Source organism: Myxocyprinus asiaticus, chromosome 33, assembly GCF_019703515.2.
Source record: "Myxocyprinus asiaticus isolate MX2 ecotype Aquarium Trade chromosome 33, UBuf_Myxa_2, whole genome shotgun sequence".
Lineage (NCBI taxonomy): Eukaryota > Metazoa > Chordata > Actinopteri > Cypriniformes > Catostomidae > Myxocyprinus > Myxocyprinus asiaticus.
The window spans coordinates 43,494,293-43,518,399 of record NC_059376.1 but is presented as its reverse complement, the minus strand read 5'-3'; the positions used below and the strand labels follow the sequence as shown (position 1 = coordinate 43,518,399).

Here is a 24,107-nt window from a genome sequence, read left to right as displayed (position 1 = left end):
AAGTTAGATTCGGTCAGACTAAAACATAGAAACAAAAAGCTCATCGGTATTGCATCTGTTTATTCTCAATCTGTCCCAATGCTGGTGCGGACTAATACTATGTTCATGTTGTTACCTTGGGTTTGCACTACTGTACATTTCTGCCCCAATGGCTGTCAATTAGGGCTCGTTGCAGTTCCATATTTGACCACAGGTTTTTATTGGGAAAATATAAGGGGCGCTGTTGAGTTCTGGTAGGGAGCAGATTATCTGCACCAAATTCTGCTGCTACATTACGAGTCTTTTTAAGCCTGCTTTTAACCCTTGTGCATCAATTTAAAAAAGTTACTCAGAGGTCCTTCGAGGACAAAAATGTATGTCAAAAAACTGCCATAATAATATTATATATTAATATTATTTTCCACTTTCGATTAGTTAATTTTTTTAACCAACATCAGTCCTGATTATAACTACCAAATATTCATTCATTTTCAGTATTTTAACCCTTTAAATGCCAGTTTGTTTATATAATGCCACTATATATATGTATATGTATATATATATATATATATATATATATATATATATATATATATATATATATATATATATATATATATGTATATTTATATATATATATATATATATATATATGTATATATATATATATATATATATATGTATATTTATATATATTTATATATGTATATTTATATATATTTATATATGTATATTTATATATATATATATATATATATATATATATATATATGTATATTTATATATATTTATATATGTATATTTATATATATATATATATATATATATGTATATTTATATATATTTATATATGTATATATATATATGTATATATATATATATATATATATATATATATATGTATATTTATATATGTATATTTATATATATATATATATATATATATATATATATCTTTTTTACATATACTAAATGCTAAGGGGAATTTTTTTTCTTCCGATTATCAGTCTGGAATATGTCAGTGATTAGCAACAACATTGATTTTGATGCATTATTATTTTTTGTGCAGTGTCAGATAAATTTATTTTTTTTTTTAAATAAAAATAAAAAAAAACACTCAGGACCTTCGAGGATAAAAATGTCCACATCAAAAAACGTAATATTATATATTAATATTATTTTCGACTTTCACTGACTTAGATTTTTTAACCAACATCAGTAGTGATCATAACTACCAAATATTCATTAATTTTGATTGGATTTTAACCCTTTAAATGCCAGTTTGTTTACATAATGCCACTGTTGTTTGTTACACACACACACACACACACACACATTCAAAACACACTCTGACATCCATACCAACACACACACACACAATTTTAGCTGCATCATTTATTCAATTGGCCTGCAGTGCTCTATAATACAGCAAACAGAAAATAGGGGAAAAGCATGTATTTGCTCCATAGGCTAAACATGAGAAAAATGGCGCCATCTGGTGGAAAATAAAAAAATAATAATTTTGAAGCCAAGGCTCTGGAATGAAAGCATAATATCATAGAATTCATGATTTTATGCTTTAATGGCACTGGGATCAAATATTGCAGTTTTAATGGGTTTCAATGGGGACATTTTTGTCCTGAAGGTCCTGAGTGTAACTATTTTGTGTACACAGTGTATTATAGATATATTATAGGAACTGAGGTTTAAATATCAAAATTCCCCCCAAAATACACACCTTTGGCCAAATGTATGCCGTTGGCATTAACACAGCCAAAATGATCGAAAAAACAAAAATGAAAAAGACAAAAATGTCCCGAAGAACGGTTCAACATATCACATTTTTTGCAGTTTAAATATGTATATTGTCAAGTGGATGAATATTTTGGTGAGGCATTGCCCCAGCTGCCAGCAACGGTCTGCAGAAGCTGTATCCCGCCAGCAGATGTCAGCAGAAGCTTTTTCCCGCCAGCACATATCAGCAGTGAACCACGTATGTCTTTTTCTCCCGGAAGCAGCGATGACGTCAGTTCCGCGTCTCTCTCCTCTCTTGTGGGTGAGTTTTGTTTTTCATGTTTTTTGCCTTTTTTATTCTCTGTTTCTTCGTCTGTTACGCTGTCTTCTACTTTTATAACGATTCTTTATGAGTGAATAATGTGTGTGAGTTCAGGATGTTTGATGTGTAAAGTGTTTTAGCCTGTATAACACACTTCACATTTCTTATTTATATTTATTCATTAAGAAAATGGTTTGAACTAGAGCAATAATGAAGTGGCATAAAAAATATTAATCTACACCATCAAAAAGTGCCATGGTTTGTAGACATGTACCATGGTGACAATATTTTTGGGCAAGTACAATGCTATTTTTAAATTTTTTTAATTTTTTATTTATTCTTGATATATTGAAGTAACATCATGGGATTACCACCTGATGCCATCACAGTGCCATGGCACTGCCACTGTATTTAATTGTAAGGGTGATATTAAAACACTTAACATTAAATGAAAAATTTACAAGCATAACACAATCTGACAGATGTGGCATTGTGGGGATGTACATTATAAATATGATACAGCAGGGCTAAAGGAACACCTTAAGGAAAACTTGCTTTTTTTCTGGTCACAAAGTGCATCAAGATACTTTTAGAGCACTTGTACATTGTGTTTTGCGTATATTATAGAATGTGTATATTGTACATACTGTACATTATATATTGTGGTGGAATATCTGTGACTACACCGAATTGTTGTGGATCAGCCAAGACTTTCACCCATTACACTGACGTATATGGAGATAATAAAGTGATTTGATTTATACAGGCTCAAAGTAAAGATGAGATGTGAATTAAATGTGTCTATATGAAAAACATGCTCATTTGAGCAGCAACAGTTTCATAGAGTTTCCACCAGGACAAGCATGTTTAAGTGTTTAGTCTTGAAGGGTTTCTTTTAAGGAATTGTATTGTGAAGTATTGAAAGTGCTTATTTATTATTATTCTCGATAGTATTGTGCTGAGATGTCACTGATGACTCACTGATATTTATAGATTTCTCCTTTCAGCTGTGCAGACGCAGTGGCCATGGTGCTCAACCTGTGCATGCAGCATTTTCAGACCAGCGTTCAATGCAACAAGGTACAAACCGACGCTGCTCAGAGAGAGACCAGTGTATTAGTTACCACTAAAATCCCCAAATGTATTTTGATGCTTAAATATGTCTGAATATCATTGCGTTAGATACCAAAATATCAAATCTAGTGCCTTTTATTTGAAAGAAAGTTTGCACAAGCACACTTTTCAAGCAAAACATGTGGCAAAAATATGTTTGGAAGACTTTAAATTTTCAAGCAGAGCCCCCCTAAAAAAGACCCCCTTAATTTGATCCAGATGTCTATGGAATGTTCCAAGTCTACCACAAGGTAATGCAAAGAACTTATGCAAGACCCACATAACAACTTATGTAACCGAAACGTACACATGGCCGTAAGAATGCATATAAGACACATGATGTAGAATAATGTTACAAAATCATTACAAATACTAATGATAATTAATAATACTGATAAACCTGAAAATGTTAGTCTTTAGTTTGTTATCTTTGAATTGATAATACAATAGATGTAGTTTTGAAAATGAAGACACTTTGTGTTTGTCAGTGTGTTGATGGTGAATGTGCTGAACTCACCTGTGAGAACTGGCTTCATACATCCACTAAAAATCACCACAACACCAGTTCATTCAAAGACATTGAGCAAAAATGGCTCAGAAGTTGAAGTGAAGTTCTGAGAAAAGCTCCAGCAGCATTTGAGTGCAGGTGACACTTGCTTTCTAATTTTCTTATCTAATGCAATGACAGTCACCCATTTTTAAGTGTCCAGTTACCTTCTGTCAACCACTGAATATTCAGCATACATATTCACGCACCTAAAACCATGTCACGGTTCAGTTTACACCCTACTCTACTGCATGGAAAACTGATAAAATTACAGTACATGCTACATTACTAAAGTACAGGAATATTTCACCCAAATTGAAAACCCTGTATTATTTGTTTATATTGTCAAGATGCAAAAAGGGAAAAGAGCACCATAAAAGTGGTCCATATTACAGCCCTCTACATTGCGAGCAAATCACTCACCATTGGCTAGTAAATATTCAGATTTCATTTGCGAATGATTGAGTTGTGTAGTGATGAAGATGAACTTTAGCCCTAAGATGCTTTCACTGCATGTTGTGTCCCATGAGCACGCAGTCTGAAGGAAATTGACCTTATTTGGCTGCAGTGGGTCCTGAAGTGTCATGGATCATGGTGTCACCATCGTTTTAGTTGAGCCGTGAGATGCCATAGTTACATTTACAATGCATTTAACCACGTCAACTCTGATTTTGCTTAAACTATTCCACGGACTGTTTTCACAACATTCTCCGTTTTACAGCATCTACAGACCAGTGTAATGCGCCTGTTGGACGTCTGTTGGGAGGTAAAAGTGTTGCAAAACTCGAGAGCTTGTACATTTGAGTTTGAAACTTATTATATTATTTATTTGTACACGCAAGTCAATACACATTATGCAAGAAAAGTTTGCTTAAAGACTTGTTCCATGTTATTTCATTTCATAATGCTTTCTATTGTTTACAGTCAGTTGTTGTTGTAGATCAAAATGTAAAAATAAACATGAATTCTAATCATACATTGCATGGATGCGGTAAAAACAACCATGTAACTTCTCTCTCGTTAATGTTCACCTTGCGGATCTGCCGGTACTCTTAAAGAGACAGTACCATTTTAGTGCTTGTTTTACATACAGTATCAACGCAGTGCAATTTCATGACAACATATAAATTGATACAATGTGAAATTTGTACATTTATAACAAGCTAAAATGTGATTTAAATGATTGAAAGTGAAATATTGAATATAGATAAATATTTTATATATATATATATATATAGATACATATTTGTGTATGAATATGCCCCCTTCTCAGTTTGCTAAATATCTTTTTCAGTTGCATTATGTTTGCATATCGTCAAAAGTCTGGCGAGTAAAACAAATATTTACCAGCCAATAGCGACTCTTTCTCCTACATGTCCATAGAGGGTCGTATCATATGTGCTTCAAGTCTTTTTGAACTTTTATGATAGCTTTGTGGAGCAAACTGAAATTAAAGATGTTAGTAACTTAAAAATTCAAGTGGACCAGGGTCAGAAATTAAGGGGTGCTTGGGGCAAAATGCCACAAAAAGTGACAGAAATGTCAGTGTAATTTAAAATGTGGGGGCAGAAATCATTGCCTGCAAAAACAACAATTATAACAACTTTACAGCTCAAATAATACTCAAGTTTTAACAGAAGAATGAATGTAAGCCTTTTAAATCCTCCAAAAATTGACCCCATTGACTTCCATTGTAAGTGTCTCGCTGGAACCTCCATTATTATTATTTTTTTTTTTTTTTAAGAAAAGGAGGGACGAGTCCAAGTAATTTTTTGTGGTATTCAACATTATGCCACAAATGCTGTCGATTGAGCTTAACTTGTATTTAACCCAGAATTTTTCCTTTAATGAATTGATTAAAAACTAAATTGCCCCTTGATGTGAAAGTTAATTTCTGACACTGGTATTGACTTCTTTAATGATACTATTATGGTGCTTCTTGTCTATTTTCGAGCTTCGCAGTATAAATCACTATCCTCTTTCTTTGGAAAACAGAAGGTCCAATAATCTGCCTTACATATCTCATATTGTGTTCCATGAACGAAAGAATTATTCAGGGTTTGAAATTAGAGGAGGGTGAGTAAATGAGGCCATGTTTTCTTTTTTGGGTGAACTATCCCTTTATGCACACAATAACATGGCAGTAAGTAAAAGAGTTCGGTTCTGGTTCTATTGTTAATTAAGAGTCTGTGTTTTTATCTCCTTGAACTATCGGACGAGAGGTCTTGTGTGGGAGCTGTGCCGGAGATGACCTTGTGATGTTCTGTACCCTGAACATACGTCTGTGATTGTGTAATGTGTTTCGACATTGTCAGGGGTCCTTCAGGATCTTGATTGAGTTTTTCTCTGCTTTTCTTGCAGCTTTGTGTCGACGGTTATGATGTCTCCAATCTTTTGTCAGGGGACCCAACTGTGCGTCGGAGAGGTTTCAAATTGGAATACTTCCTCCGGCCTCCCTTCCACGTCACCCTGAGCTTCCGCGTCAAGATGGAGTTGAGTCGGGTGGATGTTGAGCTTTGGCCCTGGGGCATGGACCAGGGGAAAACTTCTCGAAGACTTGAGATCTTAACTTGTTCTGAACTTCCGTTGCAGTTGGAGCGAGACTCTGGCCAGTTTAAGCTTGTCGCTCGTTGTGACTTGCAGAAGGAAGTTCAGGTGTATTTTCTCCATCCCACTTTCAAACCTCGAGATCCGTTCTCCGATCCTCCACCCCAACCATCGCCTCAAGCAAAACTGTTAGAGTTCTGGAATCATGGGCCGCAGTCGCTCGGTTCTGTGGCTCAGCTCCGAGTCAGTATTCCCTACAGTGGTGCTGGATCTTCTCTTGGCATCAAGTCTCTTGCTGTTTGGGGGCTTCCTGCTCGATGTTGTCCCCCTTCTGAACTGGAGATGATTCATGTAGCCCACCTAAACAGCTTGAAACCAAACCCTCCTTTAGGTGTTCCTACCTCAGTTCCTTCCGAGCCAGATTTTGTCCCAGCCGACACCTCGGTTCCAGAGGAGTTCCTGGACCCCCTAACACAAGAACTCATGGTTTTCCCAGTGATCTTGCCTAGTGGGATGGTTATAGACAACAGTACATTAGAGGAGTACCAGAAGAGAGAAGCAACATGGGGCCGTCTACCAAATGACCCGTTTACTGGTGTTCCTTTTACCCAGAACTCAAAACCTTTACCAAACCCTTTACTCAAAAGTCGCATAGACCGTTTGGCGCTGCAAGCGGGATGCACAGGACTTGGGGCAAGAAATAACCTATTTACTAAACCGCAACCATCCAGACTTACCATACCTTCAAACACCATGGAACCCATGAGATCAACAGACTCCAGTAGGAGCCAGAATGATATAGACTGTTTACCAGGACAACTCGAAGGTCCACAGAACCAGGAAGCTCAGAGTCAACTTGTGGCCTGTGTACTTGGGTTAGGATCTATTTCAGGCCCTAGAACTGGACCTAGTGTCAACCAAACAAGAAAAACACAAAGCCGTTATGCAAAAAGAAAGTATGAATCCAGTTTTCCCTCGACCAGCGTTGATCTTGATTGTTCTTCTTGGAGTAAAGTGCCTCTGACGGATGAAACTCCCTCACGTGCCGCAGGTTTGAGTTTCAAACATCATCACTAAACCATACTGTTTTTTAAATGTTTGTTTGCACTCATGTTTAGATCTGCTTAATGTTGTGTTGCGTTTCAGAGTCAGTCTTCAGTGTGGACGCTCATGAACGGAGGTTAGCAGACAGTTTAGATCAGGCGTTGAATGCGGCCCTTCATGGATTACCAATGTTCACATCACAGAGCAAAAACGACTCCATTGTGGACACTTCAACTGGTAAGAATCACTGATCTAATTCATTTGTTTTTGCCTGGAATCATGGTCGAATATATTTACTTTCAAAGCACTACCAATGTTCAGCCATTCTTAAAAAATTGGCTAAATTGCTAGAAAACTCATGTAAACATTCAGGGCTCTATTTTCATGAGCGCTATGACCGTGCGCTACGTCTTATCCAATTGAGAGCGCTAATTCTAAGCGAAATTTTCGTGCAGGCGCAAAGCGCAAGTGGCCGTGGGTGTTTGCGCTATCAGTGGGTATGTGCTATTTTGCCTAGAAATAGGTTGTTTCAAAAGCACGTCTGTTTTCAGCGCAAAGTCTAAACTCAGTTCCGGCATTTGCAGTTTGGAGATTCCACCAGCAGGTGGAAAGAAAGTTCATGTCCAAACTCTGAAAACATTGAAGAACATCAAATTATGTCTCTGACATGCACTGAAAGCCGTTTTATGAAACAAATATTTATGAGATTTGTGTTAAACTATCTATTGGTCATGATTTATTTTTCAATTATTATTATGTTTATATTTACAATTGTATTTATGATCTAATTGGTATTGGTATTTTGTAGTGCCCGACCGATATATAGGTCGGCCGATATTAGCCTTTCACCGATACATCGGTATCGGCGTATATTTTACCGATATGCGCAGATATGAACTTTTTTCAGAACATATAATGCAGAAAACAATGCTTTAGAATTGGTGTCATAGTGTAGTTTGTCCAGCAGAGCACGCTCCGCCTCCACTGTTTACAGAGCTGACGGTGGTTCTGCAGACAGGGCGGAGTTAAGCGGTGTGGATTTGAGCGATCTCTTCTCCTTAAATTGCTAACTAGTTTGTGAAATACATACTGGAAAGTTAATAAAAAATTACCCCATCATTTTATATAACTAATATAATGTTAACCCTGTCCCTGACAGCCATGTCACTCATGTTTATCACATGTGTTTGCTGTTAGCCAGCTATAGTTTGTCAGTGCAGTCAGTAATGATTGAAAGGGAAACATCAGAGCATCTTTTTACAGCTCAGCAGACAACGGTGCGGTGGTGGATTGTGTCTGATGAGTGTTGATTTCACGCTTTGCTGATACCTAATTGGTGAGACGCAATGCTGGAGAGTAAATAAAGTCCATCTTTTACTCTCCGTGGCAACGAGCTTACAGCTAACTAGCTAATCACGTAGCTAGTTTCATTGTTGTCAGCTGAGTGGAAGCTAATGAGTAAACATGTATTCACCAAACTGTTTTGTTCAGGATTCACAGTTTGGTACCCCCTTCAACCGAACAATTCCAGTCGTTGCATTTATAAAATGTAATATTTAAAAGTCTGGTTTTCCAGACATTAAAATAGGATGCGTAATAAAAGTAGATTTAATAAATAGTATATTCGCCCTGTGTAAATAATAATATATAGGAACTGTATCTAAAATAAATGAGGGGGTGATAAATACTAATACAACAGGCTGGAAAAATAGACATTCATTTTAATAGCCTATATATATATATTTTGAATGTGATGAAACTTGACACCGGGTGACGCACCCTAAAAACGGCACCGTTAGAACGGTTTCATGCTGAAGAGCCGCTTAAAAGTATGTTTTTTTTTCTCTCTCTCTCGTAAATGTAAATGAGTGTAAATGCCAACACCATCATGTATGTCGAAAGGACTGATGCCTGTCAACCGAAACATGAGCTCATTGATGTCATTAAATATCAGTCTGCTTTTTTATTCCATCAGTTACTCCTGGTCGGAGGCTTCCGTATATATTTAGTTTATACGTAGAGTTACGTCCTACATAAATGTAATGGTGCAATGCTCAAATATTTAGTAGAGCATAAATTGTGACTTAGTGCCCATTTACGCCACAACTAAGCTAAGTTGTAACGTACCTATAGCTGGTGCAACTGGCCCCTGATGTTTATTTAGCTATTTATTTTATTTTTATTTATTCTTTATTTAAATGGTCAGCAATTGACTGATACTAAACATACAGCACTGATTTTTATTTTATTTATTCTTTATTTTAATGGTCAGCATTTGACTGATACTAAACAGTACTGATGTTTATTTAGCTATTTATTGTATTTTTATTTATTCTTTATTTTCTCAGTGTTCATTTCTAGAATTTGTTGACTATGTATAATAATAATGTCAAATGTTCTTTGATAAAAATATTTAAGAAAGCAGCCTTCCGAGTACTTTTGCATAGTCATATCGGTGCAAAATCGGTGAAAAATCCACATAGAAAAGGTCTGTTTTCATTCCAGCTCAAAAATTAGCTATATCATTCACCATATCGGTAATCGGTGAATTTACCCTCTCTAAAATCGGTATCGGTCGGGCTCTAGTATTTTTCCATTCTTCTAATTCATTGCATACAGTCCATTTACTTGACCAACTTCTTATGAATGTTCTGTCTTTGTTTATATCGCTGGTGCTTAAAGGAATGGACTATATAACAGGACACAGATGGTACAGTATCCGGAGGAGAACCTCCGAATTAAATTGCACTTGACCCAGACCATTAGCACCTTGCGTGCATGATTTTGATTTGATTTTGCCAAACCCACTTGCGTCTAGACTTGGCATATGCTTGCATGGAAATACATAATTTTCATGGCCATGCCCACTGTCTTTGCGTGTATGACTTATGGCATAGCGCTCCGCTTAGCGCTAGTGCTCTTTAAATAGGGCCCTCAGAGTTTCTAATTTTTTGGATTTTAAACTCAGCATGAAATCAAAATTGACTTACTGTAAACAATCCATCAGTGCACGTTGGTCTAAAGAAAAAATGTGCGTCTTCATTTTCTCAAAATGTAGTAACTTTTGGGAAACCTGTTTGGAAACGTACACACTGTGCATTTAATTTGTTTTATTTATCTGTTTTAAGTTTGCTTAAGACATAATGAAGCTAATTTAGTATTCTTTTTTTTTTTCAGGACAGTACAAATGTGTGTTTTGCACTTGTGCATTGACTGCATATTCTTCGAGTGCTCTGTCGTACTCTCTGCCGTGTGCTCATCTGTTGTGTGGATCCTGTTTACACCACAAATACCCACCTGACTCTCAGAGAGTGAAGATTAAATGCCCCTCGTGTGGAACATCTGCCTCCGCCAGTGACATCACAAGAGTGCATCATTAAACCGCTCATAAACTGTCTGACACTTACGAATATTTATTGTGAACTTATTTGTTTCAGATTTTGTTGAAATATTTTCATTATTCATCATTTTCATTAAAATATTAGTTTTGTTATAGCTTGAAAGCCCCTTGCAATTTTTAAAACTTTTCTTTGAATGAATGTGGGTGGGTTGGTCACTTCAAGTACGGTCACTTTAGAATACTGGTACTGAAATCTTTTATTTTTTATTTTTTTCTCCCCAATTTGTAATGCCCAATTCCCAGTCCACTCTTAAGTCCTCGTGGTGGTGTAGTGACTCGCCTCAATCCGGGTGGTGGAGGATGAATCTCAGTTGCCTCCGCATCTGAGACAGTCAATCCGCGCATCTTATCACGTGGCTTGTTGAGCGCGTTACCGTGGAGACATAGTGCGTGTGGAGGCTTCACTCTATTCTCCACGGCATCCACGTTCAACTCATCACACGCACCCCACCGAGAGCGAGAACCACATTATAGCGACAACGAGGAGGTTACCCCATGTGACTCTACCCTCCCTAGCAACCGGGCCAATTTGGTTGCTTAGGAGACCTGGCTGGAGTCACTCAGCACACCGTGGATTCGAACTTGCGACTCCAGGGGTGATAGTCAGCATCTTTAAGCGCTGAGTTACCCTGGACCCACTGGTACTGAAATCTTGAAAAAAGAAACTTCTTCAAACTGTGTTTCATGTAAGTTAAAACACTGATCTCATCATGACATAGATCAGCCTTCAACTGGATTTTTGATATTCCCTCAGATGTAAATAACATTTTTCACATTTTGGAGAAAATGTTGGCTTAAACAGTCGGGAAACACAAGTTAGCGAGCAGTCAAATAACAAATGCCATATCCACACTCTGTTTTAGTCTGAAATCTCCGTTGTCAGTGTCCTAATGTCATTGTTTTCCAAAGTATGCAGTAATGGAAAGCATTTTCCCAACCATCCGCTTCTAGTGTGAATGAGAGGTGCAAATGTTGTGAAATTAATGCGTTTTCAAAGAAAACATTAGTGTTCACGTGGCCAAGAGATGGATTGTTTCTTAATGACAATTCTCAAATATTGATTAGTTTCATAATGACACCTAATAAAGCTACTGTCAGATCATTGTCAAAATCAGTAATATAATGACATTTCTGATCTTCAAACTGTGATTTCACATTTACATGATAACCAAACATTTTTTTTATTTTATTTTGAGAAAGTCGATTGTTCTGTAAAATGTTCAATGTGATGGTGATCACAGCAGTATTGGGTAAAAATTACAAACTATAAGCAAATACCAGATTAATTCAATTTGATTTTCCAAAAACTGGAAAGTGGAATTTTCCTGATTGTAATTTTTTTTAAATTATTTTGATTATAAAGGGAAAGTAAAAAAATGTAAATTTCCAATGTGAATTTCCATCCAGTATAACATTTCAACACTTTTAAAAATTAGGAAAAATTACATTTTTATGCAATTATTTTTTAAAGAGATATTTCAAGTTCAATACAAGGTAGGCTCAGTCGACAACATTTGTGGCATAATATTGATTACCACAAAAGTTAGTTTCAACTCGTCCCTCCTTTTCTTTAACCTCCTGAGACCCGAGCATGACTTCTGTGTGCATTTTCCATTTCCCCTATTGATTTGTATCTAGGAGCACCTAATAAACAAGCAAAAAAATAAATAAATAATAATAATTCTATATCAAATAGTTTTCCTAAAAATTGATGTCCACATATAATTCTGATTGAAAGTAATGGTCAGCATCATCCAATCACTGCCAACCATGTTAAAATAAAATTATACATTATACATTCTGAATCTACAGTCAGAAGTTTACATACACTTAGGTTGAAGTCATTAAAACAAATTTTTTAACCACTCCACAGATTTAATATAAGGAAACTATAGTTTTGGCAAGTCATTTAGGACATCTACTTTGTGCATGACATGAGTCATTTTTCCAACAATTGTTTACAGACAGATTGTTTCACTTTTAATTGACTATATCACAATTCCAGTGGGTCAGAAGTTTACATACACTAAGTTAACTGTGCCTTTAAGCAGCTTGGAAAATTCCAGAAAATGATGTCAAGCCTTTAGACAATTAGCCAATTAGCTTCTGATATGAGGTGCACTGAATTGGATGTGTACCTGTGGATTTTAAGGCCTACCTTCAAACTCAGTGCCTCTTTGCTTGACATCATGAGAAAATCAAAAGAAATCTGCCAAGACCTCAGAAAAAAAAAAAAAAACAAGTCTCCACAAGTCTGGTTCATCCTTGGGAGCAATTTCCAAATGCCTGAAGGAACCACATTCATCTGTACAAACAATAGTACACAAGTATAAACAACATGAGACCACACAGCCATCATACCGCTCAGGAAGGAGATGCATTCTGTCTTCTAGAGATGAATGCAGTTTGGTGCAAAATCAATCCCAGAACAACAGCAAAGGACCTTGTGAAGATGCTGGAGGAAACAGGTAAACAAGTATCTATATCCACAGTAAAACGAGTCCTATAACATCATAACCTGAAAGGCTGCTCAGCAAGGAAGAAGCCACAGCTCCAAAACCGCCATAAAAAAGCCAGACTACAGTTTGCAAGTGCACATGGGGACAAAGATCTTACTTTTGAAACAAAAATTTAACCATTTGGCCATAATGACCATCGTTATGTTTGGAGGAAAAAGGGTGAGGCTTGCAAGCCGAAGAACACCATCCCAACCGTGAAGCATGGGGGTGGCAGCATCATGTTGTGGGGGTGCTTTGCTGCAGGAGGGACTGGTGCTCTTCACAAAATAGATGGCATCATGAGGAAGGAAAATGATGTGGATATATTGAAGCAACATCTCAAGACATCAGTCAGGAAGTTAAAGCTCATCGCAAATGGGTCTTCCAAATGGACAGTGACCCCAAGCATACCTCCAAAGTTGTGGCAAAATGGCTTAAGCACAGCAAAGTCAAGGTATTGGAGTGGCCATCACAAAGTCCTGACCTCAATCTGATAGAAAATTTGTGGGCAGAACTGAAAAAGCGTGTTTGAGCAAGGAGGCCTACAAACCTGACTCAGTTACACCAGTTCTGTCTGGAGGAATGGGACAAAATTCCAGCAACTTATTGTGAGAAGCTTGTGGAAGAATACCCAAAACATTTGACCCAAGTTAAACAATTTAAAGGCAATGCTACCAAATACTAACAAAGTGTATGTAACCTTCTGACCCACTGGGAATGTGATGAAAGAAATAAAAGCTGAAATAAATAATTCTCTCTACTATTATTCTGACATTTCACATTCTTAAAATAAAGTAGTGATCCTAACTGACCTAAGACTGGGAATGTTTTCTACCATTAAATGTCAGGAATTGTGAAAAACTGAATTTAAATGTATTTGGCTAAGGTGTATGTAAACTTCTGACTTCAACTGATTATCATTGTCACATGTCTGTCAAACATGTTGAGTGATCCAAACATCATCTGCAGCCTGAAACTGAACTTTTGATCAGATTTTAGGAGTGAATGCACTTAACTGCATAGAGAGCTATAGCATGCTCCCTTGCTCCCTATTTAGTGAATGACTTAACCTCCAGTGTGCTGTCTGTCTGCACTGGTCTCAGAACAGTTTGAAATGCACCTTATTTTCATCCTAACTCCATATAAAGCCTCTGAAAGCAACATTTATGAGCTTTTGCATGAATACATTTATTCTCAATGTGATAATGCACAGTTAATATAGGAATGCATTTACTAATGTTAATGAATAGAACCGTATTGTACAGTGATAATAAAATATAACAAAATGTATATTAAAATGAATCGAAATGACCCACAGATGTTTTATAGTTGAAAATTATTCAAAATAACTGACATGTTTTTTTCAACTTTTGAAGGAATAAGGTCTCATTTTCCACATATGTGGACATCATGTTTATCAGCACGCACATGACGTATGTACATAATATGTGTGTTAACATGAATTTAATGTGATAACATCACTTACTAACTGCATATGTGTAGTTATATCCAATTTTACAAGTTCATTGCCTTGACGACGTAACGAGGTAAACTCTGAAGCGATCGTAAAAATGATTTAAACAACTTTTCAGCTGAAATAATACACGAGTTTTAAGTAAGTGCTTTTATAAAATTATAAGCTTCACATTTCTGCCTTTAAACCCTCCAAAAATTGTCCCCATTGACTTCCATTGTAAGTGTCTCACTGGAACACACATTTGTGCTTTTTTTAAAGAAAAGGAGGGACGAGTCGAAATTAATTTTTTGTGGTATTTAACATTATGCCGCAAATGCTGCTGATTAAACTTAATTTGTATTGAACCCGGAATATTCCTTTAAAATCATCCTAGGAATGATAGAAAAGGTATCCTAAATAAAGAATACCTATAAATAGCTATATTGTATAGTGTACATTGTATATTGTACATAAGTGCATTATGTGACCAGTATTGAATCTATATGCTGTTCTTTTTTCCTGTGGATTATTAGTCAAAGGCTTTTGTCCAGAGGAAAGAATGAAGAATCCTTGAGGTGATTGTGTTTGGTGGGTTTGAATCAGTGGAAGCTGATGGAGCGACTCAAGGCTCAACTCTCTTTGTGTGCGTGTATGAACAGCAGTGTGACCTCTGTGACCTCTCTCTCTCTCTAACACACAATGGCACACACACTCGAAGGTCACACAAAGCATCAACATCTGACTTACAACATCCTCTGGTTCTTTTGAATCTGTTAAGTCATTCATTTATAGTTTCTCAAAATTTACTGTCATGCATAAAAGTGAAATCTCTGTTCTAAATCTGTGGCCAAACGAGCTAACGTTAATGTATCCTATCTGTATGAATTTCTCTTCATTGGTATCATTTATTATTTGAAGGAATGGCAGTGAGCTTCTTTTAAAACATTACTATGTTCAAGATCTGTCTGATTAACTCAAGGACTCTTGACCAACAGCTCCTGCTGTTAACAGGAAGTTTTAAATGTATACGTCAATTTCACAGCAACACAACTAATGATATCCAATACTGGTATGTGTAGCATTTCATTATGACAATTATTTCTATGTATCAATGTACCACTTTCTAATGAGGTGACTGAACTCACAATACAGTAACTGATGCAAACAAGTCCTAATTAGACACGATCAGTTTATTATCTTTGACTGTAATCATATTCTCGTTTCTATTCTAATAGGCCAATAGTTGTTCCAAAAAAGATCTCTGAAATTGTTTTGCATTATTTTATGAAATTGTTCTTTTGTCACCCTGCGTGTCCATAAATAATATGGAACTGTTAGATTAAATTAGTGTTTCTGCAGCGTTGAATACTGAGCAGGCATTTCCGTTGTTGTTCCTTGAGCTCAGATGAATCAGATATCTGTGATTTTCAGTTTTGACCTCGTCTCTTTTCCGTCGCTCACATTGTACTGCTGTAAACATTAACCCCTTCATTGTCATGTGACAAACTCATGAATTTAAACATCTGCATGTGCCCTTTCCTTTGACGTTGAGATTTAAGATTTATTCTTTGACTTATTTTTATTTTAGTGAGATTTCTTTCATTTCTTTAAATTTTAAAGATCAGTTGTTATTGGTGTTATGCATATTAAGGTTTAACATCGATAAACTCAATGAAAACATATGAAAACATTGATTTAAAAAGTCTGCCTATGGCTAGCTCTGTCTATGGCAGCTCAAAGAACCATTTGGAGGAAAAATATGTAATTTGGCACACTAATAGTGGACAGTCTGAACTTATACCATAGCAAATTTGGAGTCTATACCTCAAACCCTCTAGTGCCACCAACAGCTCAAAGTTGCCCTTATATTTATGCTAATATGTTTTAATCCATAATGCCTTGAAACAAAATTCAAGATTTTTCAACATTTTGAACGCCCCCTAGGCCGTACGTCTGATTTGCACGGAATTTGGCGTACATCCTGTAGGGACACTCATGACAAAAACTTATCAAAAGCTTTTTGATAGACCAAACGATTCTCATATAACACTTCAACGAATTAAACAGCAAATGTGGCAAAAAAGTTGTGAAGCTACATACGGTATGTCTTAGCAACGCTTTGGCTTATTGAAAGGACACTTGGTATACATCATCATAACCTTGACCTGAGGGTACCTGAGCATTTTTGGCACAGTGCCACCCACTGGTCAAAAAATATGAAAAATGGAGTGCTGAATGATACCCAGTGTTAGCCATATTGAGCGTTGGACATATCAAATTTTGAGGTAAAATTATGTATTTTACAAACACATTGGCGTATTGTTACAAAATTGGGTATGTGTCATCGGCACCATGCCCTGAAGGTACCTGAAAAGTTTGGGGCTAGCGCCACTTAGTGGTCAATGTAACTACAAATATAACGAAATGTTTAAAAATTGCATGTGACTTTTCATTTTAAACGAGCCCTATTGTAATGAGACTGGTGTCTTCAAACTTATTTTCCTAACTTCTACAGCATCTGAACTTCTCCAAATTTAGGTCAAATCCTCTTCGGACCATGTTGGCCAAAAGTTATTAAAGTTTTTTTGATAGACTAAACCGTTCATCATTGAATTTGAAGGCAAGATGCCAAAAAGGCTTCAAGGCTGTATCTCATCATTAATTAAACGTATTGAAATTAAACATTGCATGTGTCATTGCAACCCTGTCCCGACAATACCATATCAAGCTGGTTACAGTGTCACCTATTGTTAAAAAGTTACAAGCACTTTTATTTATGTTTCAAGTAATTCTACTTATTGCTTTTAAACAACCTTGGTTGTACAATCTCTGGTGACCATATTCGGCAATCAAATGCTTTGATATTGTTGTGTTATTGTACAGGTTTCCAGTGGAGTGAAATCAAGAGTGGGGTGATGTGAGCCCTGTTTGGTTGATTGAATACCATACATGCTTCTGCATTCTGGAACATCTGCAGCAGCTTAATCCTGCTAGCTGGGAGGCCAGCCAACAGAGCATTGCAGTAGTCCAGTCTTGAAATGACCAGAGCTTAGATCATCTGCATAGCAGTGGTAGGAAAAGGCATGTGCCTTAATGATCGGTCTGAGTGATGTAGTGTAGATCGAGAAGTGGAGTGGTCCAAGCACTGATCCCTGTGGAACACCAGTGGTAAGCTGGTGTTACTTGGACACCTCTCCTGTCCAGGAGACCTTGAAGGATCTGTTTGTAATGTATGACTCCAATCATTCAAGCACAGATCCTGGGATGCCCAAGTCGGAAAGTGTGGAAAGGAGAATCTTGTGGTTAACTGTGTTGAAAGCAGCAGACAAGGAGAATGAGGACAGATGATTTGGAGTTAGTGCTTGCCAGCCGCAGGGTTTCAGCTACTAATAAGAGGGCAGTCTCTGTTGAGTGTCCTTTTTTGAAGCTAGACTGATGTCTGTCGAGGTTGTTCTATCAAGGAAAAGCAGACAACTGGTTGAATCCAACCCTCTCAAGATTTTTAGCCAGAATAGGTAAGAGAGAGACTGGTCTGCAGTTATTGACTACAGTGAGGCTGTGTGTTGGTTTTTTGAGCAGTGGGGTTACTCGAGCCTGCTTAAATGTGTTGAGAAAGTTTTCGGTTGTAAGAGACATGTTGATGATGTGTGTGACTGCGGGCAAGACTGATGGAGAGACCATGCACAAGATGGGAGGGAGTTGGGTCAAGGGGACAGGGTAAAAAAAAAATCTAACTTCATTAAAAAGCCATTTGAAACTCTCATACAAAAAAAGGTAATTGTGACAAAAGTTCCTCATTCATTATTGTTTATTTGGGATGGATGAATTAATATGCCATCTGTGTGTGTGTGTGTGTGTGTGTGTGTGTGTGTGTGTGAGAGAGAGAGAGAGAGAGAGAGAGAGAGAGAGAGAGAGAGAGGAGGAGGAGGAGGAGGAGGAGGAGGAGCTGCTCTTTTATGGTCCTGATGCTGCAGGTGTATTTAAGGCGAGTGAGCATCAGTCATTCAGTGTGTCGAGATGTCTGACTCTCTGTTGCCCACGTGCGTCCTCTGTCTGCTCGCGCTGTCATCCGCCTGCTACATCCAGAACTGTCCGCGCGGTGGGAAGAGATCTCAGCCAGACACCAGCAGACAGGTACAACACCTTCACTTCTTCAATTTATCATCAGTACATGCCTTAGAAGACATCATCAACACATACATCATGATTTGAATAGTTGTTGTTGGAAACCAGGGTCAGAAATGAATGGGCTCGGGGCAAAATTGCCACCCGAAAGTGCCCCTGAAATTCAAAACATGGGGGCAAATATGTTCCCATAGTGAGTTTTATTTGTAACATATGAAATATTTCTTTCTATTCTATTCTAGGCCTAGGTATGCATAAGATATCATAGTTAATAAACTGATTAAATTGAAGTACACTGACTTCAGTGTTTTACATTATAAGAAATATATATATACCCTCATAAAGGTAAAATGCCCCCTAAAAATCACATCCCGTTAATGAAAAAGTTAATTTCTGACACTGTTGGAAACTTAAATGTTGCTTTCTTCATATTTAAAATTAGATTGAAGACACTGATTAATTTCACTCTGCATTTCAATTTGAGTTTATACATTTTTTTTTTTTTTTTTTTCACACTGTATTAAGAAAAATTCAGAAGGAACACACTGAGATTGCAATTGTTTACATCCACACTGGGAGAAAAATGTTAACCTAAAAAATGTGCTTGCATGTATGTGGTAACATGTAAATTAACTTCTTTTATTCAAGTCAAAATTATTATTCAACATCAACCAAAATACATAAGGTTACACCAACAAAACTAACATTTTTCAAGGATCAGTCAAAAATAGCTCCTTATGAGGTAACAATTGCAGGTTACCAATTTGTACTGAGCATTGTATGTTGTTTTCAGTGTAGCATGAATTTGTAATCATGCATTTTTTATTATTTCTAATGACATTTGAAAATGCTTTTTTTTTTTAATTTGAGGTCATATGGTCTTATATGGTTTCACATTATCTCTGTCTCTAGTGTGTGTCATGTGGTCCTGGGAATGCGGGCCGTTGTTTTGGTCCCAGTATCTGCTGTGGAGCAGCTCTGGGTTGTCTCATGGGTTCTCCAGAGACGATGAGCTGCATGGAGGAGAATCATCTGCCAAGCCCTTGTGAGACCGGAGGGAGACCATGTGGAGCTGAAGGACGCTGCGCTGCTCCAGGAGTCTGTTGTGACTCAGGTGAGAGAAGTTACATTATTATACAATCAAAGATCACATGTAAACTATATTTTTGTCAATTATTTGCTGTAATGCTTTTATTTGGAATAGCACACATGAAATACAGGTACCGATATCTCTATTAAACTGAGAGGGGTGGGGGGGTTCTTCAATTTTTTAATTTTTTTATTTATTTATTTTTTAGCAAAGTAAATATAAGCTGAAAACACAATGGAAATAAACCACAGCAAACAATATTAAGTCACAATACAACTAAACTAAGGCTTTTCTTTTCTGATAATTTTGATGTGTTGTGGTTATATTTTGTTGTGTTTTCAGCTTTTATTTGCTTTGCTACTTTTATTCTGTTGTGCACCGCTGGGCCACCATATAAAATGGGTAATTTTAGTCATTTACTATTTTATTTAAAAGCCATATTTTTTTTTTTTTTTTTTTTTTTTTTAATCGTCCTAAATTATCAAACATCTATTTTTGTTAACCATTTATTAACAATAGATGATTTACTATTGTTTAACAGATTATATATATATATATATATATATATATATATATATATATATATATATATATATATATAATATATTATTATTATTATTATTATTATTATTATACAATCAAATATATATATGTGTGTATATAATCTGCTAAACAATAGAAAATAATTTATTGTTAATAAATGGTTAACAAAAATAGATTATATGTGTAGATTATTATATATACTATATATACATATATATACAGTATACATGCGCACACACATATACAGTATACTGTATATATAATAAAATTAAGTTATATCAAATGAGCGCTGTGTGCGACTGCTTGGAGACAGTAAAAAATAAAACTGAAATTCTTGAATTAATTTTTTTGGTATGAGTGGTTTGGAATAATCTTATTATTATTATTTTTTAAAATATATAAAGCTGTGAAACTTTTTTATTATTTTAAAAAGACCACATGCATCTTTCAGCATTACTGTGCATAAAGTTGATCGCAGTTAAGGAGAAATACATCCACTCATGCAGTATTTGCTTATATAGTTCTTTGTTTTTTACATTAAGTGGTAAAGAAATAATAAAATCACTAGTTTAGTAAAAACATTTAGTGTCGATACCTTGTGATTACACATCAGTACTGGAAGTATGGATACTATAGGATCAATCCTAGTGTGTGGTTGAAGTTAGCGAAACTTCTGAAGTTGCTTACAGCACTGTTATATTAATTTAAAGATAATTCTTGGCAGTTGAATAAATGTTCTGAATTAAATGGACTTCATTATTATGTCACTAAAATACCTGTATATATATTTGTTTCTTGCAGTGAGTTGTGTTATGGACTCGGAGTGTTTGGAAGACGTCATGCTTGATCAGTCTAAAGATCGCAGTAGACTCAAGAGTGTTTCAGGAGAAATACTGCTGCGTTTGTTAAATCTGGCCTCAAGAGGTCAAAGAGAGTTCTGATGATCATCTTGCACAACACATCAGTGTCTCCAGTGTGTAAATATGTAGTAAATGGACAAAAGTGAATCTGGTTTGTTTTTGCAGATCATTTACAGTTGATTGTTATTTTAAGACAGTTTCCATTTGCTTCTGTTGTCACAAAAGTTGTTCGACTTGTTGCTGCTTTTGTATTATTACAATGCAAAGATTTACAAGAGCAACTGCCCATAAGACAGTTAATACTGAGTCAATATCAGTCTGTGGCTCGCTCAGAGAACGGATCCTGCCTGTCAGGTTTGAAAAACTACTCTTGAATGGCTTAAAGGTGCACCTAGTAATTGTTTCCCCATTAAAAAATGATTTACTCTTAAAGAAATTAATTGTAATTCTCACTCGCATGAGATGAGGACTCTAGTCATGTCAGTGACCTTATAAAAGCTGTTGTATTCTACATGGGGCAGGGGCGCACTCATGGGGGCTGCCATGTTAGAATCACATGACCAGCTGAATACTACTCACTTAATCTCAGTAACCGTCTTGTTATTGGACACTTTCACTCTTGGATTAAATGAATCATGGCTGATTGTGAATAGTGAATTTCTACAATGTCATCTGTAACTGAACACTATTGATTTTCAATGATGCTGCATCCACACCACTAGGTGTCACTGTAAGTCCAAAAAGATACTGATTGCACCTTTAACTGTAAATCTACACTGTTAAATCTACAAATTATTGTTACTTTAAGGAGTTTTGTCTACCCTCCCCCCCCCCCCCCCCAGTGTCTCATACAATATTTAGCAATCATTTTATTTTAGAATTACTTTAAAATCTGGAACTGAACTGAAAGAGCTGAAAAAGAAGATCCATGTCAAATTTAATTCATTCAAATGGAAGCACCACAAATGTTTGGTGATTGACACAGATTAAAGTATTAAAGTTAAACATGTGCAACTTGTTTCAGTTTGTCAAAGAATTCTTTTGTTCCATTTATATATAGAAAACCAGCCACATCACCTTAAAGTGAGTTAATATTATTACAAGAAGACTTACATTACTGATATCATTTAACATAAATGTTTTATGCTGCTAAGATTTATTATTATATTTACAGAAGTATTCTTTGAGAATGTTGGTGTGAGACAACATTATATTCCAACACTTACTGTATATAGAAATATGATATGTAAAACACATATTTTTATGTTTATAAATGGTTTTCACTGATATAAAAAAAGTCACATACTTGAACATGCATGCAACATAGGCCTATATTTCAAAATAATACTAAATGGCTATTTTCACGTACAGTATTTAGCATATAATTTCCTAAATACTAGTGGATGTTATTTGAATATGTATATCGATGCTAAAATACATGACCTATGATTTTATAAATATGTTCATATGGCCATATATGATATTTCTGTAAGTGCATTCACTGTGTGTTTCCTTAAGGTGACGTCACCTCTTCCAAGGCATTATCTGGACAATAATAATGAGACAACATTATCATTTTTATATTAAGGCTCATTTTTGGAGGGCAAACGTGCACACGTGTTATTCAAGCAAAAGAGAAAGAGTTAAAGCAAAATCAAACTCAATCACTGTGAAACACACCCAGTGCACAAATGCAACACAACTGACCATAAGTAATAATATAATACAGCTGATCAAACCTGATAACTACTCATAATAACACATAATGAAAAACAGCTGAACTATTTTAACTGCACATGGCCCGTCATGTTACTCAAGGAGGATTATAACACCAAAGCAGCATAACCTGCAGCAACCATCGGTGCAATATAATTACATTTACCAGAATTCATGTGAATTTAAGGTGGGGTTTGGGAAAACATTTAATCTGTTACAACTGAATCTGTGAAAGCATTTTCTTTGACATGATTCATGATGAGTTCAGACAGGTTTTAGGACCAGGGCGGTAACAGGAACCTGCATGTGTGGGTTTTAATAGTCTTTTCTTCTATTCAGTCTCATTGCTGTTTCAACCATGGAGCTGAAAAGAAGATCTCTTCTGCTGCTCGCCCTATGTGCAGCAGTTCTCACCAGCACTGAAGGTCAGTCACCATCCACTGAGAGCCAAACACTACTTTAATCAGTGTTTTATGATAATGATGCATTTGATGATGCTTCTTTATGCTGATTATAAGAATAATGATGATCTACAGTATACTTTAAGATTAGATTGTTCTGCATTCATTTTTTTCCTTCATTCTGCTGTGGTGTTGCTATTGCAATGCAGTCCTTCTCATAAATATTTAGATTTCCATGTACTACATTTCATTAGACACTTAAAGAAATAATGAAAATTCCATCATCATTAACTCACCCTCATGTCCTTTGAAAACCTGTAGGACTTTCTTCAGAATTACATTTTTTGGGTGAACTATCCCTTTAATGCTGTTTATTATTAAAGATACTGTACATTATCGCCATCTTCTACAGTGTTAGTGTAACTCAACTGATAAACACAGTGCCAGCAACAACAAGGTCTTCAGTTCGATTCCCAGAGAATGCATGCACAATGTATAACTGTAATGTACTGTAAGGTGTTGTGGATGAAAAGTTTTTTTGCCAAATCCATAAATGTAGATGGATGGTGGTTTTTACTGGTTTCAGTCTGACCTCTGAATATAGAAGTTTAGAGGATAAAAACATGGTTTCTGACATTTCTGTATTTTGGGGTCGTGGGTAGCTCAGCGAGTATTGACGCTGACTATCACCCCTTGAGTCGTGAGTTCGAAGCCAGGGTGTGCTGAGTGACT

The 24,107-nt window shown here is 36.1% G+C and overlaps 3 protein-coding genes across 4 annotated transcripts in view; all 3 read left to right on the top strand.

Annotated features, from left to right (window-relative positions):
• The first annotated feature begins 1,992 nt into the window (after positions 1-1,992).
• Positions 1,993-10,799, top strand: LOC127423858 (RING finger protein 37-like). Its single transcript, XM_051668514.1, has 5 exons — positions 1,993-2,035; positions 3,043-3,115; positions 6,057-7,293; positions 7,389-7,523; positions 10,464-10,799. The coding sequence occupies exons 2-5, from the start codon at positions 3,062-3,064 to the stop codon at positions 10,664-10,666; spliced, it is 1,629 nt and encodes a 542-aa protein (XP_051524474.1). The 5' UTR covers positions 1,993-2,035; positions 3,043-3,061; the 3' UTR covers positions 10,667-10,799.
• Positions 10,800-18,587: 7,788 nt separating this feature from the next.
• LOC127423897 (vasotocin-neurophysin VT 1-like) lies at positions 18,588-22,081 on the top strand. The gene is made up of 3 exons (XM_051668571.1): positions 18,588-18,774; positions 19,678-19,879; positions 21,200-22,081. The coding sequence occupies exons 1-3, from the start codon at positions 18,658-18,660 to the stop codon at positions 21,337-21,339; spliced, it is 459 nt and encodes a 152-aa protein (XP_051524531.1). The 5' UTR covers positions 18,588-18,657; the 3' UTR covers positions 21,340-22,081.
• A 1,216-nt stretch (positions 22,082-23,297) lies between these two features.
• The window catches only part of LOC127423901 (C-C motif chemokine 28-like), a 3,056-nt gene continuing 2,246 nt past the window's right edge, over positions 23,298-24,107 (top strand). The window contains exon 1 of one of the 2 annotated variants that reach the window (XM_051668576.1): positions 23,298-23,399. In XM_051668576.1, the coding sequence (XP_051524536.1) occupies positions 23,333-23,399 (67 nt within the window). In that variant the 5' untranslated portion in view covers positions 23,298-23,332. The remainder of the gene's footprint in view (positions 23,400-24,107) is intronic. The other variant, XM_051668577.1, reaches the window with a different exon arrangement.

Bases quoted from the DNA above. Each gene is read 5' to 3' on its own strand.
- LOC127423858 (XM_051668514.1), top strand. From the start codon at position 3,062: ATGGTGCTCAACCTGTGCATGCAGCATTTTCAGACCAGCGTTCAATGC. The intron at 7,294-7,388 runs GTTTGAGTTTCA...GTTGCGTTTCAG, and splicing joins AACTCCCTCACGTGCCGCAG to AGTCAGTCTTCAGTGTGGAC. The intron at 7,524-10,463 runs GTAAGAATCACT...TTTTTTTTTCAG, and splicing joins CATTGTGGACACTTCAACTG to GACAGTACAAATGTGTGTTT.
- LOC127423897 (XM_051668571.1), top strand. From the start codon at position 18,658: ATGTCTGACTCTCTGTTGCCCACGTGCGTCCTCTGTCTGCTCGCGCTG. The intron at 18,775-19,677 runs GTACAACACCTT...CTCTGTCTCTAG, and splicing joins AGCCAGACACCAGCAGACAG to TGTGTGTCATGTGGTCCTGG. The intron at 19,880-21,199 runs GTGAGAGAAGTT...TGTTTCTTGCAG, and splicing joins AGGAGTCTGTTGTGACTCAG to TGAGTTGTGTTATGGACTCG.